Raw genomic sequence first — 16,368 nt, 5'->3', positions numbered from 1 at the left:
TAGGATGTGAGCCTCTACCTGATTTTAGATCAGATGGCAGAGATCCGTCAGCCTTCTTGCTATCAAACTTTTGTTCATCATACGTTTTTTTCTGCAGGAAAAATTAAAAAGTTAACATGAATTAAGGAAACCTACCCTCATATAAAAGGCTTAAAATAGCAAATCTGGTAACTATTCACAACTCAACCATTTCAAAAAAGCTTAAGCAAAAATCAATTCTTAAAGACACAAAAGTGATAAGCGACACTTAAGTATCACGTGAGAATCGACCAACTCTGTGTCTTAAACGCGCAAGCAGCCGACACACCACGGCACCTGTGAACCTTAAACACAGTTCTTGTGCCTTGAGGGAGAGCGCACACCTGCTCGCTCCGTGGCTTCACGGTCTGAAATGCTCGGTAACAGCCGGGGTGGCCGTAAGCATACGGGGCGCCGGGCACCGGGCACACGCGCGGTGTAGACTCCACGGGGTAAGGAGAGTAGCTGCACGGATGGACAGCGAGCTCAGAGGACAGATACTGAGGTGGAAAAGCTGAAGCTCCAAAGGCCACATCTTCAGTGTAGAGTTTCTGCCTAGATAAAAAGGGCAAATTTAGTGACAGATTTCGTACCACAAACCAAGGAGCACTTCTGGACTAGACACATTTCAACTTCTCACTACTGTTGAGGTCATTTGTTCTAGCACTGAAAGATCTGTAATAGCCAAATAAAACCTCCCAGCATTTCTTTCTTGCCCTGTAAGGACAGATGCGGACCCAGTCCTACGTGCTCGCAGCAGCGCTGAGGCATCCGTGACCGGACTGTGTCACACGTGAGGCAAAGCCCAGGGACGCCCCAGCTCCTCACTCCCAGGGGGTCAAATGCTGGGGCAAGACTCCCACAGCCACGCTGGCCAGCAGGGCCATCCAGACCACTCTCCCTGCAGAGGGGCCTCTAACAGGCCCTGCCGCCCAAACCCATCTGCCAGCCCCACCCAGAACCTGCAGGCAAATGGTGGCCCAGGAGCTGCAACCCTGCCAACGACATGGGCACCAGACGCCCCATCTGCTCGGGCTGCCGAAATGTGACTTAACGCTGACTCTTAGCAAACGTGGTTTTCAGCCAGGGGTTTCAACCACCTTGCAGTGAAAGCCGAACAATGGCGAAATGCTATGCAGAAGAGTTAAGACACAAAACAGGACCTTCTGAATCCCACAAATAAGCACCAGATGTGTCTGTGACTTCCCAGAGCTGCAACTTTTCTGGTGGAAAATCAGTGAAATCCCAGAGTGTGCGGGGCCACTGAAAGGCGGGAAAATCAGAGCTGACGAGGACACACCTGCATCACCTCCTCGCTGTTCAACAGCCAGAAGGTTCAAGCACGGGTTCTGCTCTGCTGCAAGGAGGAGCCTGCACTGCAGGAGAAGGGAGTCACCGCCCAGGTGACAAGGCTAGACCTGCTACACACTTACCATAATGTTCACTACATTCACGCCCACACGGTACCTAACTGTGGACAGCCTGCTATCACAGTCTATGAACCCACGACATTTTATAGTAAGCTCAGACCCTGTAAAATCGTCCACTAATTCTAGCAATTAACTACTCCTCGTGTACCTGCCTCTGTGCACCTAGTCTAGTGCTGTTCTCTGCAAAGAAAAAGATTCAAAGCTTCATCCCACTATGCTAACTCTAGATGCAAATCCGTTTTATTTTATCTGAAGCTCAGAAAATCTAATAGGGAGCAGATAAAAGTGAAGAATCTGTTCTTCAGAAGAGAACACGGGCAAAGAAGACGGGTTGACAGCAAAAAAAATAGTAAAAAAGATGATGGCCCAAGTCCCAAAACAGGATAAATGAGAAGAGTGATGAAACAGGTAAAGAAGAAAAAGGGACGCAGGATCTGGTGGTTTTGAAGGCTGTGGTCATCCAGAAAATGTCCATCCAGGAGTCCAGAGACCTTGGTCCGGGTCCCGCCTCTGCTCACAATCTAGTCCCACTTTGCACAGGTCACCAATGGTCTTTCTTCCCACCGGAAAGTTGGTATTTTTCCTTCCAATCCAAGCCCAGTACAATTAGGCGCAGAGAGCACCACATAATAAGATGTCACAGAGACATCCATGGCATCTGTTGGGGCTTCAAATGGCTGTGTGTAAAACTCCAGTTGCCACAAACTGCCCAGATGACCCTAAACCACAGAACACACCTCCCTCACGCCCATCGTCCCATCCCACCCCCCGCCTTTACACTGGCAGTGCTTCTACAGCTGGTCTGCCCCCCCCCCCCCAGTCCCCATGCTCACACGATCCCCACTGAGCTCCCTGCCCACTGCTCCCTGCCCCGTCCCTACCAACAGTCCCGAGTCTCCAGGACACCCTTCCTGCAAGCCCGGTCGCCTCCTCGCCGTGCCATCTTCGGGGTCTGGCCCTCTGTCACATCACTTGAACAGCTCCACTGGTCCCATCCCACCTTCCAAAAGCTTGTCCATGGAGGGTGCTCCCCTGCACTTTCCCTCCTCTCCAGCCAGACTTGGGAGCCCACACCTGTCCTCCTTCCCCCCAAGACCTCACCCGCACCTGCAGGCCCTTACCCTCGCCAACTCCAGGCCCTGCTCTCCCACCTACAGGCTGTCCCACCGAATGGCTCACTCTTCCCCAAGTGGCACTGGAGCACCAAGCTGTACAGCTAGTCCCCAAGCAGCCCCTCTTCCCACCCACACCCCCAGGAGAGACCCCACCACTGTGCACGCATTCAGCCAGAAATCACCACAGCCTCTCTCCCACCAACACCCACACGGACCACTGAAGACTGTTCTCCTTGCAGCAGGGCTCCCCGTATTTTCTTCTCTAGCTTCGGTGCCTGCAACCCAGTCAAAGCCTTCAAGCCCCTCTCCCTCTGAGTAGAACAAGAATCCAGGAGTGAGCATAACAACACCATTTAAAACACAACCAACAGTTCCCTACCTCCTGCCTAAACCATGCAGGCTTCTCCCAAGCCCTACACCTGCTCCTTTGTCCTTGATGGTCGTGCAAAGTCTTGCCCCCAGTCCCTGCAGCCGGGCCAGGATGTGTCGGGCTCCAGCCACCGCTCCAGCCACCCGACAGACCTGAGCCACACTCTGTCCAGGACTACAGGTTCTCACTGCTGAGAGATTTTAACTTAAAAGCATCCACATATGGGGCACCTGGGTGGTTCAACCGGGTAAGCATCCGACTCCTGATCTCATCTCAGGTCTTGATCTCAGGATCATGAGTTTGAGCCCCTCAATGGACTCCACACAGGGTGTGGAGCCTACTTAAAAAAAAAAAAAAAAAGGAAAAAGCACCCACATCTCACAGCATACTGCAACACACTGAAAGGCTCAACACTTGCCGACATCACAGTAGCTTTGGGGACTATGCATGAGCACAGGTCAGGACAGACTCTAACTCTGGTCTGGGCACTACCTACCTGAATAACTTTGAACACATGTTTCTAGCCTCAGTTTCTCAGGTGTAGAAAGAACGTTACACTTCCCCGCCACCCATGGGTTGGGACAGGAGTATGGAAACAAGTTCCTTATGGAAAATGCTATCCTTATTTTCATCAGAGGAAATCCCCATTTACAAAAAATCTGGCTCATGCAAAGACTTCTTACCTCCATGAGAACAGACTAGATAATCAGTTCTCAAATACGTGTATCCCCATTTTGTCCCCTTCAAAGGCCCCTGTCTTTCCTGACCCCGCCCCTCTGCTTTTGTGCCTTTGTCCTTGTTTTTTTCTCAGGAAGGAATACTGTCAGCCAATCTTTTCCTTGCTTATAAAGAACTTAAAAAAAAAAAAAATCAAAGCTAAAAAAGGACAAGATATTAAGAAACTTCATTTTTAAACTTAGCAATCCTATAAGCCTCAATTTCATCTCCATTCATGCCACTGCCAGAACATTACTTTAGCTGCAGGAATGTTTTCCACCTTTATTTTGGGTAACTGGAATCCCACCCAGTACATGGCTTCGAATCCTTGCCACTGAGTGAAATATATCTCCTACTTTATCTTGTGAACCACCTAAGGTATGGAACAGCTCAAACGTGATCCATGCCAACCTTCCCTTTACAAAGGATGAAATTACAACGGAAAACCTGGGTATTCCTACCCTAGCACATACAGGCAGAACCTCCAACTCTGTCAAAAAAATACAACCTAGGGGTGCCTGGGTGGCTCAGTCGGTTGAGAGTCCGACTTCGGCTCAGGTCATGATCTCGCAGCCTGTGAGTTCGAGCCCCGCGTCGGGCTCTGTGCTGACACCTCACAGCCTGGAGCCTGCTTCGGATTCTGTGTCTCCCTCTCTCTCTGCCCCTCCCCCGCTCATACTGTCTCTGTCAAAAATAAACATTAAAAAAAACACAACCTAAGTACATCAGACAACTTGATAATTTTATTATTTATTCCAATCTTCATCTTTGGGAATACCACTGTAGAATTTATATGAAGTTTAAACTATTTTCAATCATACTATGCAGACATGGAAAAGAAACAAGTATGACCCACATTAAAGGAGTGTAAAGACAATTCTCACATAAAGGGGATGCATACCTTACAAGTAAAATCTACAAGTACTCTACGGAACAACACAAAACGTTTAATACATATTTTTCTAAACTCAGCTAATAACAGAAATCTTCAGATATTTTCTAAATACCTAAAGAATGAAATCTCAAGAAGGAAAAGGAAAACTTAAAAAACAACATAAGCCTCCTTTCAACTCAAACGTAGAAGAATTTTATAACCCAAACCCGAAGAATCCTTCTCCCCAGGACGCTTATAAAGAAAAATGGTTCAAGCAAAACTCAACAATTTCCAAAGTACTATCCACACAAAGCAGCAGCCATGTTTGAGAGTCCCCACTCCTCCCCAAGCATGATTTTAAAATGTTAAACTCTAGGGGCGCCTGGGTGGCACAGTCGGTTAAGCGTCCGACTTCAGCCAGGTCACGATGTCGCGGTCCGTGAGTTCGAGCCCTGCGTCGGGCTCTGGGCTGATGGCTCGGAGCCTGGAGCCTGTTTCCGATTCTGTGTCTCCCTCTCTCTCTGCCCCTCCCCCGTTCATGCTGTCTCTCTCTGTCCCAAAAATAAATAAAAAACGTTGAAAAAAAAATTAAAAAAATAAATAAATAAATTAATTAAATAAAATGTTAAACTCTAAACCCAAAGAGCAGGCTTCTTTGTCTGGGCTTTTGTCTGCCGCCCATTCCCTCTCCCATCAGATACCTGATATAGTTTCAAACCCTATGCACAAATGATCCCTGAAATTAAGTTTCCTACTAACGAATGCAACGCAATCCCCATACTTTCTTTGCCCCAAATGATGGCATGAGTGTGGAGAAAGGAAGGGAGAGTTGAGGTTTCCGTCTTCATGCAGGGCCCAGTTAGGTGGTGCCACTGGCTCAGACCCTTCTCGGCTGAGGAGCATCCTCCAGTCTTTCGAGAACTTTAAACAGGTTAGGTGCGGTATATTTCCAAGTCTAACCTCCCTCCATTGGGTCCCCAGGTACCACAAGACATTGAGAAGGGTACGTACTCAGGCCCCGGCAGCTCCTGAGCACACGGATAATACGGGGCTGCACAGCTAGGGAACACACGAGCTTCCGAAGACTCTGACCACACCACATTGAGCCCAGCAAACTTGGGGACAAACGGTTTGACATCTGCTGACAACTTGATGCCCTGAGGGAAAAAAAAAGGGGGGAGGGGTGGTTAACTACAGACATTCTGAGGCAAGCCAAACGTGAACCAAAAAAACCCAAGAAAGCGGCTCGCTTCTAACAGCCCCAGAAACGCTAATCCCAGTACCGTCCGTTGTTCAAATACCTCGCGCTCATAAAAATAATAATTTGTTCGCTAACAACTTCTCCCCCAACGCTTTTTATATTAAAAAAAAAAAGTATTCTACCAAATATTACAAAGGGCGGGGAGCGCAGGCAGTGAGAGCGGAAATAAAATCCCATCCAGAATACGTAGTGAGGACAACTGACAGCGCCCCCTTCGCTCCCACCCGCAGTGCGGGGATTCCGACCTCTCTCCGCCTGAGTCCGGGAGAACCCACAACCGCCCGCCAGCGGCCAACGGAAACACAAACGCACCGCGCAAGTTTACCTCCACCGAATGTCTCAAAAGTTACATAAAACCGTTGCTTTTCGCTGGGCGAACCATTAAGAGCTGTCTTGTGGGGACGCAGAGGCAGGCTTTGCTAGAAATCGTCCTAGCGTCCCACACCCTTGGGACTTCGACGTAAAACCCGCTCTTTCGGTTTCTCGAAGCGCACTAACATTGACTTCCGCGGCCGCGCTTACAAAGCACACTCTTCCCTTCGCGGCGGGCCGGCGGCGGCTACCGCTCCGGCACACGTTCGCACCGCTACTGGAAGCCGGCCGCTCCCCTCCACGAGCGCGGCGAGGCGGCGCGGGGTCGCCTCCCCCGGGCACCCGGACGGCCTCCCTCCAGGGGCCGCGTCCTCCCCCGCTTAGGAGGCCGCCCCGCCGCCCCAGTGCGGGGCGCCGTCCTCACCTCGCCCGCGGGCTCCCGCGGCCCCTCCGACGCCATGGCGCACGGCTCGGGGGAGACCCTGCCCTGGAGGCCAGCAGCCGGGCCCCGTCGGCTGGTGGCACGGACGCGCTGCGCTCCTCCTCCCCGCTTTTCCGCCTTCGGAGAGGACGCCGGGAAGTGCGTCACAGAAACGCGCCCGGCCCCGCCCCGCTCCCGGCCGGAAGTGCGCAGGGAGGCGGCCGCGCAGGGCCCGCGTGGGGCGGGGCGGGGGACACCGGAGGCGGAGGAAGGGGCCGCGTACCACGTGGTGTGTGGGGCCGAGGAAAGCACGGACTTCCAGCGCCCCGGAAGTGAGCACGGAAAATCAATTCACGGCTGCCGCGTTCCTTCCGGCGGACAGCCAATGACCGCGGGGAAAGGAGTCAGGGAAAGTGGCGTGGTGTGGCCGTGGCGGGCGCGGGCGACCTGGGGGTTGGGTTGGGCACCCCCCCTCCCCCCCCCCCCCCCGCGGGCTGTCTGGCCAGTAGGGGTTAATTAGGAGCCAAGCCGCAGGTTTGCTGCCCCCAGTATGGACGCTTGGGTTCGCGGACCAGCAGGAATTTAAGGCGGGAAATGGGGACGGCTAGGTTCACCAGGTTTGGGCCTAGGAACTGGCAGCCACCACTGCTGGAGGCGGAGGCCGGTGTCCCCTCTCACTCTGTACTGTACTGTTTGGTTTACCCACAGGGCAACAAGGCTCACACAGCAATTCTGTCATCTTGCTTGCTAACCCTGGGCCCCCAGGGGCAGAAATGAGTTCTAGGCTGCTGCTCAGCACCACTGGTAGGATTTACAGTCCTCATCCAGGTATGAAGACAGAGGAGCAGAGGAGGGACCACCAGCCCGTCATCTGAAAGTGTTCCCCAGCACAGCAAAGACAGTCTGTGTTTGCATCCACCCCAGAGTACCGTAGCAGCTAAAGGCAATTTGACAGACACAACATGTACATGGAATAAAAGGTTTCACAGTGCCTTTCAACTTTAAAACTGCGGTGATATTTTCTGGGGAGCATTACGCCTACTTGGTAAATGGAGCCGAATAGGATTCAGTGGTTTCCCTTAAGGCCACCAGATGTGACAGTTCTTAGACACACTGGACCGTTCTCCAGGAACTAAACTAACAGCAGAGCAGTGAAATCTAATGTCTCTATGAAACTTAGTCCTGCTTTTTAAGTGAACTCATGGTACCCTCATCAAACCAAGCCTTTTTAAACCCATTTAATATTTCTTTACATTTATCTCCTCCAGACCAACATTGTAAAACTGAAATCATCTAACCACCTCAGTAGACACAAATTAACCTTAAGAAAAACCCCTTGGGGCACCTGGGTGGCTCAGTTAAGCCTGACTCTTGATCTCTACTCAAGTCATGATTCAAGGTTCATGAGATCAAGCCTCCCTCCCCCAGCCCCTCCCCCCTGACAGCCAGGAGCCTGCTTGGGATTCTCTCTGTCCCTCCCCCATTGGCACTCTCTCTCAAAATGACTGAATAAACATTAAAACAAAAATTGTTTTAAATAAACAAACCCCAGTAGATAAATGCAACATATAAACTTTATTTAACAAAAATAACAGGCAAAGTCAAACAGGCACTTATATTAAGAGAAAAACTGACTAGAAGAAATTTATCTTGAATACCTTACAGTAACCTACTTGCAGTTGCATTTAACTGAGCTCTGTTGCTGTGAAGAATACAGCTTATGCACAGGTATGGATGAACGATTTGTACATTTTTCAAGTATTCACTGAATACTACCTTATATACACATATACATTAAATTTGAAAAAGATTTAATTGACGATCCCCACATATACTTCATTTTTGTTGTTCTTTTGGAAGAGGTCGTCTAAAGAGAAGAATATGTGGTTCTGTGGAAACAAAATATTTTATATAATCTTAATACGATAAATTTTCATTCACTAAATCCAAAATTCAAATTCTGAATTGAACCAAAATAAAATCAATCCATGATCAACTGTTACTTATTGAAGTATCCAAAATACATTTTGCTTCAAGTCACTGTCAACTGTAAACCGAAAACAAGCTGATAATGACAATATTCCCCTCCATGTTTTTTTAATTTTACCTACCCTGGAGAAAGAGATGCTAACTAAGTAGAGAAATCACTTTGGGGAAAATGGTTTCTACCTTTAGAATCTCCATTCCGGTGGAAAAGAGAAAGGTTACCTCTCTTCATGGGAAAAAGACACCGAATACCATAATCAAAACCCACCAGCCTGTAGAAAGTACAGATCCCTGGGGCCCATTCCCAAAGGTTGTTTCTTTGTAAGTGGGGGCCCCGGGTTCCATAGTTCCCCAGTTGCTCTGGTATTAGCTGGAGAAAGAGCTTTTGAACTGGGATACGATTAAATGCCCCAATCCTAAGAAAGTTTTAATTCCGTTTCTGATGCTGCTACTGCGGATTTTCTTCAACAAGCAGAAAACAAGACTGCCCTAGTTTCACCTAATTCAGCTGCTATAGTATGCCTTCAAATTTTGTCGAAAGCATTAGAAGTTGTTTAAGTTAGATTTATTAGTAACACAAAGGTAGAATTTAGCCCCACAAGTTTTACTTTACCATCTCGTATCTGGAAAACCCCACACATCAACACAAACACTCATAATGCACAACACACATAGCACGGTTCACTACGTTATCTAATTTCATCTTAATGTGGTAGATAATAATTATCCCTTACTAGAAGGCTAAACAAAAAGACACATCAAAATCACTTCCAATGGCATTAACTTCTATGCATAGAATTTGAGGACACTTTAAAGTATCTTAAAATAAGTTCCTCGTTTTCAAAGGCAGGGGTGGGAGGGAACACCAGAATTATAAATATACTCCTGGCAAAATTAGATACTATTAATAACAACACATTAAAAAAAAGACATTTTAAAATAAAACAGAATTGCCTATGTTTCTACTCCTTATCTTTTTGCAGGTAGAATAACGTGTTACTTTCACTCATGTATTATGTACTTTATAAAATGGAAATTCTTTCTAGGGAGGAAAGCAATCGGCCATTCAAACTTACTGGTTACTTTGGGATTATCACTCAGTATCAAATATTACTAAACAATTTTCAACAAGTGCAACCCTACTATTTTATCTCAGTTAATGCCTTCCTAAATGGCAGAACTTACCCGGCTCATGAATCATGTAGTGGACCCAGCCTAGACTCTGCTGGACACCGAGTCTCCTCCACTCCTCTTCAGACATCAGATGGGTTTTTGGTACTTGTTTGGAAAGTTCTCTGGGTAGCATGACATGCCTGTTAAGATACAGCCAAGAATTAGTAAATACACCTTTCCTACAATTATGAGCACTTTAGAAATACATTTTCAGGATACTCAAAATCTGAGTTCAAAATAAAGATTTTTCAAGCAACTCTTGTTATGTTATTGTTGGCATCAATCTTCAGAACAACCTAATATCTCTAATTCTGATTTTTGATGGCCTGTGTTCAAAATAGGGAGAGAAGAATATATGGCCGAAAAGCAGAAGACATTTTTTTAGGACTCCTCTTTTCTTCTCCAAGAGACTGCTTGCTACTTGTCCCCGTGTTCTTCAGGAACAGAAGCCCCATACCTGAAATCAGGCTCATGGTTCTCCAAAACATCCCAACCAGCCCTACAGCTACCTCCGATGACTTAAATCCCGGCCAATAGGGTGTAAGGAGAAAATATGCCACTGATGGAGACTGTCTTCAAAAGGGAAGAACGTGCCCAACTCTCTTCCTTGTTCTTTCCTGTTGGTTATGAAGCCGACTGATGTGATCAGGGAGCCAGAGAAGCCATCTAAGACCACAGAAGCCTTGTAAATTGGAGATGGTTTCTGACTGTAGAACGGTCGTCCCAGACCCATGCAGCCTTTTACAGAAGAGGGAAAAAAACTAATTTGTTAATTTGGGTTTCCCACTACTCAACGTTATAGATTTGCAGTACACACAAGTCCTTATGTACCCTAGGAGTTTTTTCCAAATCCAAATCAAAAACAAACCCAAGTCCCACATATACATGTACCTGACAACCTTACACAATGACCTTCAGTTTTCCATAAGTTACAGATTTCTATCCAGATGACCTATATCCAAAACTTACTAAGTTTTTTCAGGAAGGCTTGCAATACTCTCCAATGTCAAACCATCAAGAACATAATTGTAACTTCATACAACTTAAGAACAAATGTGCACCCTGCTTAATTACAGTAAAAAAATCTTTATAAATCACCATTCCCAGTAGCAGTAAAGTTGCACAGTCATCCATAACCACGTTTCTTGGCCTGTGTAAAATATCTACCACCTGAGTCCGTTGGCCAGGTGGGGTGAGAAAGGTGCAGTCTGGTCAGTGACCCTTTTCCGCACGGGAGAAAACGGAACCCACAGCCCATTAGCACTCAGTCATCAACTTAAGTCTGTGACTGGTGAATTAAACACCCGTTTCGTATTATTTACAAAAAAGAAACGAGCCTCAAAACAACTATGTTGCCAGGCCTGCCATGAGGCTGCTGAATCCAATTATGCCCTTTTTACCAGTGCCAGTGAACTACAGTTGACCCCTGAACAACACGGGGTCGGGGGCCCTGACCCCCTGCGCGGTTGAAAACCCACATGTAACACGAGGCCCCCATACTTACTGATAGCCAACCTTCGACCCGAAGCCTTCCTGCTAGTACAGCCAGCCAATAAACGTGTATTTTGTGTTACCTCGAAGGCTCTACAAATGTCTCCGCCTTCTACAGCAACGGCTGTTACGTTTCTCCCAGAGAAGTGCAATGTAGCCACGCTACGCACAACCACGGAATTGCGTCCCCGCTGACCGGGCCCGAGTCACAACCGCGGGAACAGGCTGTTTCCGGCCGGGTAACATCGGGCGGTGGAAGCAGCTCCACCGAGAGAACCGCGGCTGACTGCACAGGGACGCTTCCCAACTCCGTGCGAGAAAACACTGCCGAAAGCCAACGTTCCCTTCCCGGCCGCGGGCGCGTGGGCAGAGGCCAAGGCCAGGTACGCGGGAGGCTCTGAGGAGCAAGACACGGCCGAGGAGGGCGGACGGCCGACTGCCGACAGGACCTGGTCTGCAAGTCCGGGCGCAGGGGAGCCTCAGCATAAGGAAACTAGCAAAAACCACGTCTGAACCTACAGCACAAACCAAACACCCAACAGACCCGATTTCCCGCTGCGCTCTCCCACCACGAACCGCTCGGCTAACTGGGCTACGAGCCTGGGGGGCGGGGGGGGGGGGTCTACCTTGCGCGGTGCTCCTCACTAACTGCGCCGGGGTCCGGAAACCAAGGGCGGAAGTACCGCCCCGAGTCCCGGAAAGTACCTTCCCCACTTGGGGCCCCCTGGTGCAGGACGCCCCGTCCCAGCCTCGACTGCCCGCCGTCGGACGCCGCAGCGCGTCACTGCACGTTAGGCCCACGCACCACGGGAGAACCGTGTCTGTGCTCTTCCTCTACAAAACTGGGCGGGCAGACTTCAAATCGAAGTGTGGCAAGAAAACCGCATTTTCTAGCCGGGGCAGGAACGACTAATCGGTAGAGCTGCCCAGAAACACGCCCCATTTTTCCCCAGAAAACACATTTCTAAGACCCAGGAGAGCGGAGAAACACCGACTCGAGGCCAGCCGCCGCGGGGCCCCCTCGAGCCCCGCCCCCGAGCCCCGCCCGGAGGGTGCCGGCCCCCCGCACGGCCACGGCCGGAAGTGCCGAGCGCCTCCCAGCCGCCGCGTCCTCGCTGCTTGTCCCACCGCCGGGGGGGGGGGGGGGGGGGGGGGGAGAAGTCCGGGCGCGTCTCACGGCGACTAGGGAGCCGAAGGCCCCCTGGCCGGCACACCGAGGCCGCGGGACACGGCCTTGACTAGAGGGAGGGGTAGGCGCCCCGCCGCCTGCCCCGGTCCGCCGAACCCCGACACCCCAGCCAGGCGGCTCGCCCCCTGGCCCGCTTGGCCTCCTCGCCTCCGCGAACAAAGGGCGGAGGCCGGCGGGCTGCACGCGCCCGCCCGGGCGGGGGCGACCCGGCCTCGACCCCGGCCCCCCGTCCTTCAACCCCGGCCCGACCCGACCTCCGACCTCGGGCCCCGACCCGAACCCCGGCCGCCGCGCTGCGACCCCGACTTCGGTTCCGCCCAGAGCCCGGCCGGCTGGCCCCTCACCGGTACTCGTAATGCTCGTCGAAGTACTTGTCCGAGTAGTAGATCTGCTTGTGAGCCATCCTGCGGGCGGGCGGGAGCGACGGGGCTCGAAGAGCGGGCGCAGCAGGACCACACGTCCACGTCGGGCCAAGCCAACGACTCGACTGCGACCAACCGACCGCAGGCCGAACGCTCCCGGTTTGAATCCGACAGCCCACCGCTGATTGGACGGAGGCGTCAGCCAATCACGCTTCGCGCAAACTGCCGGGAGGAGAGACCGGCTCACAGCCTATCGGCACCCCCCCATCCTAGGCGTTGGCTCCCATGATGAGCCAATCAGAGACCTGTTGCGAGGTCGCTCCAGGGAAGAAGTGGATGATTGGCAAGACGTGGGGACGAAAAGCTCCCCGAAGGAAAGGGGCGTGGCCGAGGAGGGCGGAGCCGGGATGTTAAAGGCCGTAGAGCGCGTGCGCAGAAGTTTAGAACGTTCCAGGTCCGCCGAGCCGTTGGGGTGGGCGGGTCTGCGCGAGGGGTGAGGTATCGCGGGGCTTGGCGAAACGCGGTGGGGTTGCGCGCCTAGCGTCCGCCTTCGCGCAGGCGCAGTCTGGGCGGCCCGAGAAGGGCTTTGGAAGCGTGGGAGGTGAGGCAGTCCGGGCGTGGGGAGGGAGGGGAGCCAGCCTCCCGGCCGCCGCGGGCCTGGCCTCGGGACAGGGAGGTAACGGCGCCCGTGGCGGGCGGGCCTGGCCAGGGCCTGGGCGGCGCGGTCCGGAGCCCACGTCGGGCAGACTGAGGTCGCCGGAGGAAGTACGCGGACCCGTGAACCCGCTGTCTGTAGGTGGCAGAGCGACCTCGTGGTGACTGACGCCTCGCGTTCCGCACCGGGCACACGCCCTGCGCTTCGGGACCGGTGTGGATCGCCGCTGGAGCAGGAGCATCGGCGGGCGCAGGGCGGGGATCCCACCCGGTCCCGCACCTGCTGGTGCCCCCGCCGCCCACCTGCACGCCGCACCTGCTGGGTCCCGCCCCTGCCCAGCGCCTCTGCGGGCCACCTGTGCCCTGCACCGGGCGAGCGTCTGGAGGCCTGAATAATTGGGGGTAATGAGGTGCGGTGATGGTGAAGATGTGATAAACCGTCACGGGAGGTGGACAGGGGGACCTCTGACTTAATGGCAGAGCCTAGGGATGAGTAGCTTTCTAGGAGATTTATTTTTACAGAGACGTATTGAGGAAAATTTTAGGTGGAAAAGTGGAATAGTATAATCACGTCCGGGGTACCAGTCACTGAGCTTAGCGGTTAATGGTCTGGCCATCTTGTTTCATGTACTCCCCTCTTCCTTTTTTCCCTGCACATCTTTAAGGAGAGTCCCAGGTATAATGTCATTTCGCTTTGAAAGGGTGCTTTTGAGTATATCGCTGTATTTATGGGGTAGGTCTTAAAAACTTTAAGAATATTTAGCACCATGCCACTATTACACTTATATAATTCTTATGATCCTCTGAGGGCTGGTTTAGAGTCACATTTCCCTGCCTGTCTCCCTTTTGACCTCCACATCCAGACCTGGGCCCCAACATGCAATTTGGTTGGATCCATCCCTCACCCCCCCCACACACACACACACGGTGACCCACCATCCTTTATAATAGAGATTTCAATGAGAAAGCAGGCCATTGGTGCCTGCGTAACAGCAAGCAGTCTGGATTTGGGTAACTGCTTCCTTGTGGTGTCCTTTACCTTTTCCCTTGTAATCGTGTTTAGATCCAGATGAAAATAACACCAGTAACTACTTGTCCAAATCCATTTAGCAAGTAAGTGGCAGACCCTGATTTGAACCCCAACAGTCAGACTCCAGAGTTTGGCCTCTTAACCACTACTGTGCACTGTCAGGGAGCTGCAGGTGGAAACCCGGTATGTGCTGGGAATGTAGAATGCAGAGGTCAAGGGAAGGAAAGCCATGGGACGTGAATCTGGGAGGATCGATGTCATAGACAAAAACAGCCCCAGAGATGTCCATATCCCGATCCCCGGAACCTGTGGATATGTTATCTTGTCTGAGATGGTGCGATGACCCTGCGTTATAGTGGCTGGTCCAGGGGTATCACGAGGGTCCTAACAGGGGAGGCAAGAGGGCCACAGGAGGAGCTGTCCCAGAAGGAGAAGTCAGAGTGGCACGAACGCAGGTGGCCCCTTGAGCCTGGAAAAGGAATGGGTGGCTTCTCCCCGAAAGTCCCAGAAAGAACACAGCTCTACAGACTCCTTGATTTGAGCCCAGTAAAACCTATTTCAGACTTCTGATCTCTGTAACTGTCAGATAATACATTTGTGCTGTTTTAAGACACTAAGTTTGTTGTAATTTGTAAAAACAGCAGTAGAAAACTAACTGAATTGGGCCAGACTGGGAAGGGATTCTTGGACTCCTTGCTGATAAGGTTGGGCATTTTGATGACTGTGGGGTGGCTGATGTTCTCAGCAAGATCAGGTCAGATGAGATGTGATAAAGGTAACTGGGAGGAGTGGGGGGACGGGGCGGAAGGAACCACCTCACCAGGGGCTCCCCGTTAGAAAGAGACTTCGCTTGATAGGAAGAGGGAAGCTACTGTACCCTGCTCACGGACTGAGCACAGTGACAAAGAGGTCAAGGGCGAAACTAGCCCGTCGGTCCATATTCAGTCATTCAGACCAGGCAGTGTGCTAAGAGAGCCTTCCTCCTGGGGAATGCATTCTTCCTTTCGGCTGCTCCAGTTATTAACTGCCCGTCTAGAAGGCACCGTACAGTTGGCATGAACAGTTTTTTCTTTGTCCCTTCTGGGCCTCCACATCAATCATATGAAGGACAGCAGTGCAAGTACAAAGCCTGCCTTGACCCCAATTTCCCGTTGTAAACAAGCTGACATTTTAAATGTACATATTATATGAAAAGCAGTTATTCACCACATCAGTGGAAGACGCTTCCGATGATCAAGTCTGTGTGTAAGTAGGACTAAGTATATAATTTAAAATACGAGTTTCTCTCTGTTCCACTAATACGAGCACAAGGTCATGACCTCATTCAGGACCGACAGCACATAGAACAAAGCTCAAGTTTGAGCTCTGAATGCTTACTCTCCATCATCCTCTTGACTTTTCTGTGAATAATTATGCGTGAGAAAGCATCAGATGCATATGCCAGCTTCAGCGACCGCACCCACTGCTGTTCAGTATTCGTGTACTTTTGAATGTAATGCTCAATTCCCACCAAACTCCAAGCGCTCTTCCTAGGAAGTTTTATCCCATTTATCTTTGACAATTAAAGAAGTAAAAAATATCTATTAAAAGAAATAAGGTGTCTGTTCGTTCCTTTCTCAACAATCCTGTATCACAGATTTAACCACTGATTTAAACACCGTGGTGGATTAGCCACATAGACTTTTTTGTACACTTAATAGAGACGTATCAGTGTCAGAATTAGGGACTCATCTGCACATCCTTAGTTTATAATATTCTTTATAAATATAATAAATTCTTTATAAATACAATACTACTTTATAAAATATTCAACAGTTTGGTTTTTTTTCACCCTCCTGGGACTCGGGTAACATGAATGATCACTTCCGGGATCTTGTTGAGGCCTTCAGTGTTTCGTTGAAAGGGTGTTCAAGACTCTCCTTCCATCAATGCTGGCCCTTCCTGGTCTCTGTTGACTCTTCTGCC

General features: G+C 50.6%; 2 protein-coding genes and 1 long non-coding RNA gene across 9 annotated transcripts in view; 1 reads left to right on the top strand and 2 right to left on the bottom strand.

The window, feature by feature from the left end:
- SECISBP2 (SECIS binding protein 2) overlaps positions 1-6,649 on the bottom strand; it is a 39,631-nt gene extending 32,982 nt beyond the window's left edge. For 6 of the 7 annotated variants that reach the window (XM_042963559.1, XM_042963560.1, XM_042963561.1 and 3 more), the window contains exons 1-4: positions 6,522-6,649; positions 5,536-5,681; positions 363-573; positions 19-91 (exon numbers count right to left, since the gene is read on the bottom strand). In XM_042963559.1, the coding sequence (XP_042819493.1) occupies positions 19-91; positions 363-573; positions 5,536-5,681; positions 6,522-6,557 (466 nt within the window). In that variant the 5' untranslated portion in view covers positions 6,558-6,649. Of the gene's footprint in view, positions 1-18; positions 92-362; positions 574-5,535; positions 5,682-6,521 lie in introns of those variants that run through there. The other variant, XM_042963565.1, reaches the window with a different exon arrangement.
- A 91-nt stretch (positions 6,650-6,740) lies between these two features.
- On the top strand, positions 6,741-7,525 carry LOC122233213. Its single transcript, XR_006210731.1, has 2 exons — positions 6,741-6,850; positions 7,227-7,525. It is a non-coding gene; the product is annotated as an uncharacterized LOC122233213 (long non-coding RNA).
- Positions 7,526-8,074: 549 nt separating this feature from the next.
- On the bottom strand, positions 8,075-12,985 carry CKS2 (CDC28 protein kinase regulatory subunit 2). The gene is made up of 3 exons (XM_042964852.1): positions 12,702-12,985; positions 9,690-9,817; positions 8,075-8,407 (listed from the first exon to the last, which is right to left on the bottom strand). The coding sequence occupies exons 1-3, from the start codon at positions 12,758-12,760 to the stop codon at positions 8,355-8,357; spliced, it is 240 nt and encodes a 79-aa protein (XP_042820786.1). The 5' UTR covers positions 12,761-12,985; the 3' UTR covers positions 8,075-8,354.
- Between the last annotated feature and the right edge of the window lie 3,383 nt (positions 12,986-16,368).

This window comes from Panthera tigris, chromosome D4 (genome assembly GCF_018350195.1).
Source record: "Panthera tigris isolate Pti1 chromosome D4, P.tigris_Pti1_mat1.1, whole genome shotgun sequence".
NCBI lineage: Eukaryota > Metazoa > Chordata > Mammalia > Carnivora > Felidae > Panthera > Panthera tigris.
Note: the sequence above shows the minus strand (reverse complement) of the source record. Positions and strands in the feature narration are given on the sequence as shown.

Excerpts from the sequence above, each read along its gene's own strand:
- CKS2 (XM_042964852.1), bottom strand. The coding sequence starts at position 12,760 with ATGGCTCACAAGCAGATCTACTACTCGGACAAGTACTTCGACGAGCAT. Across the intron at positions 9,818-12,701 it reads GACGAGCATTACGAGTACCG|GCATGTCATGCTACCCAGAG; the intron begins GTGAGGGGCCAG and ends GTATCTTAACAG. Across the intron at positions 8,408-9,689 it reads CTACATGATTCATGAGCCGG|AACCACATATTCTTCTCTTT; the intron begins GTAAGTTCTGCC and ends TTGTTTCCACAG.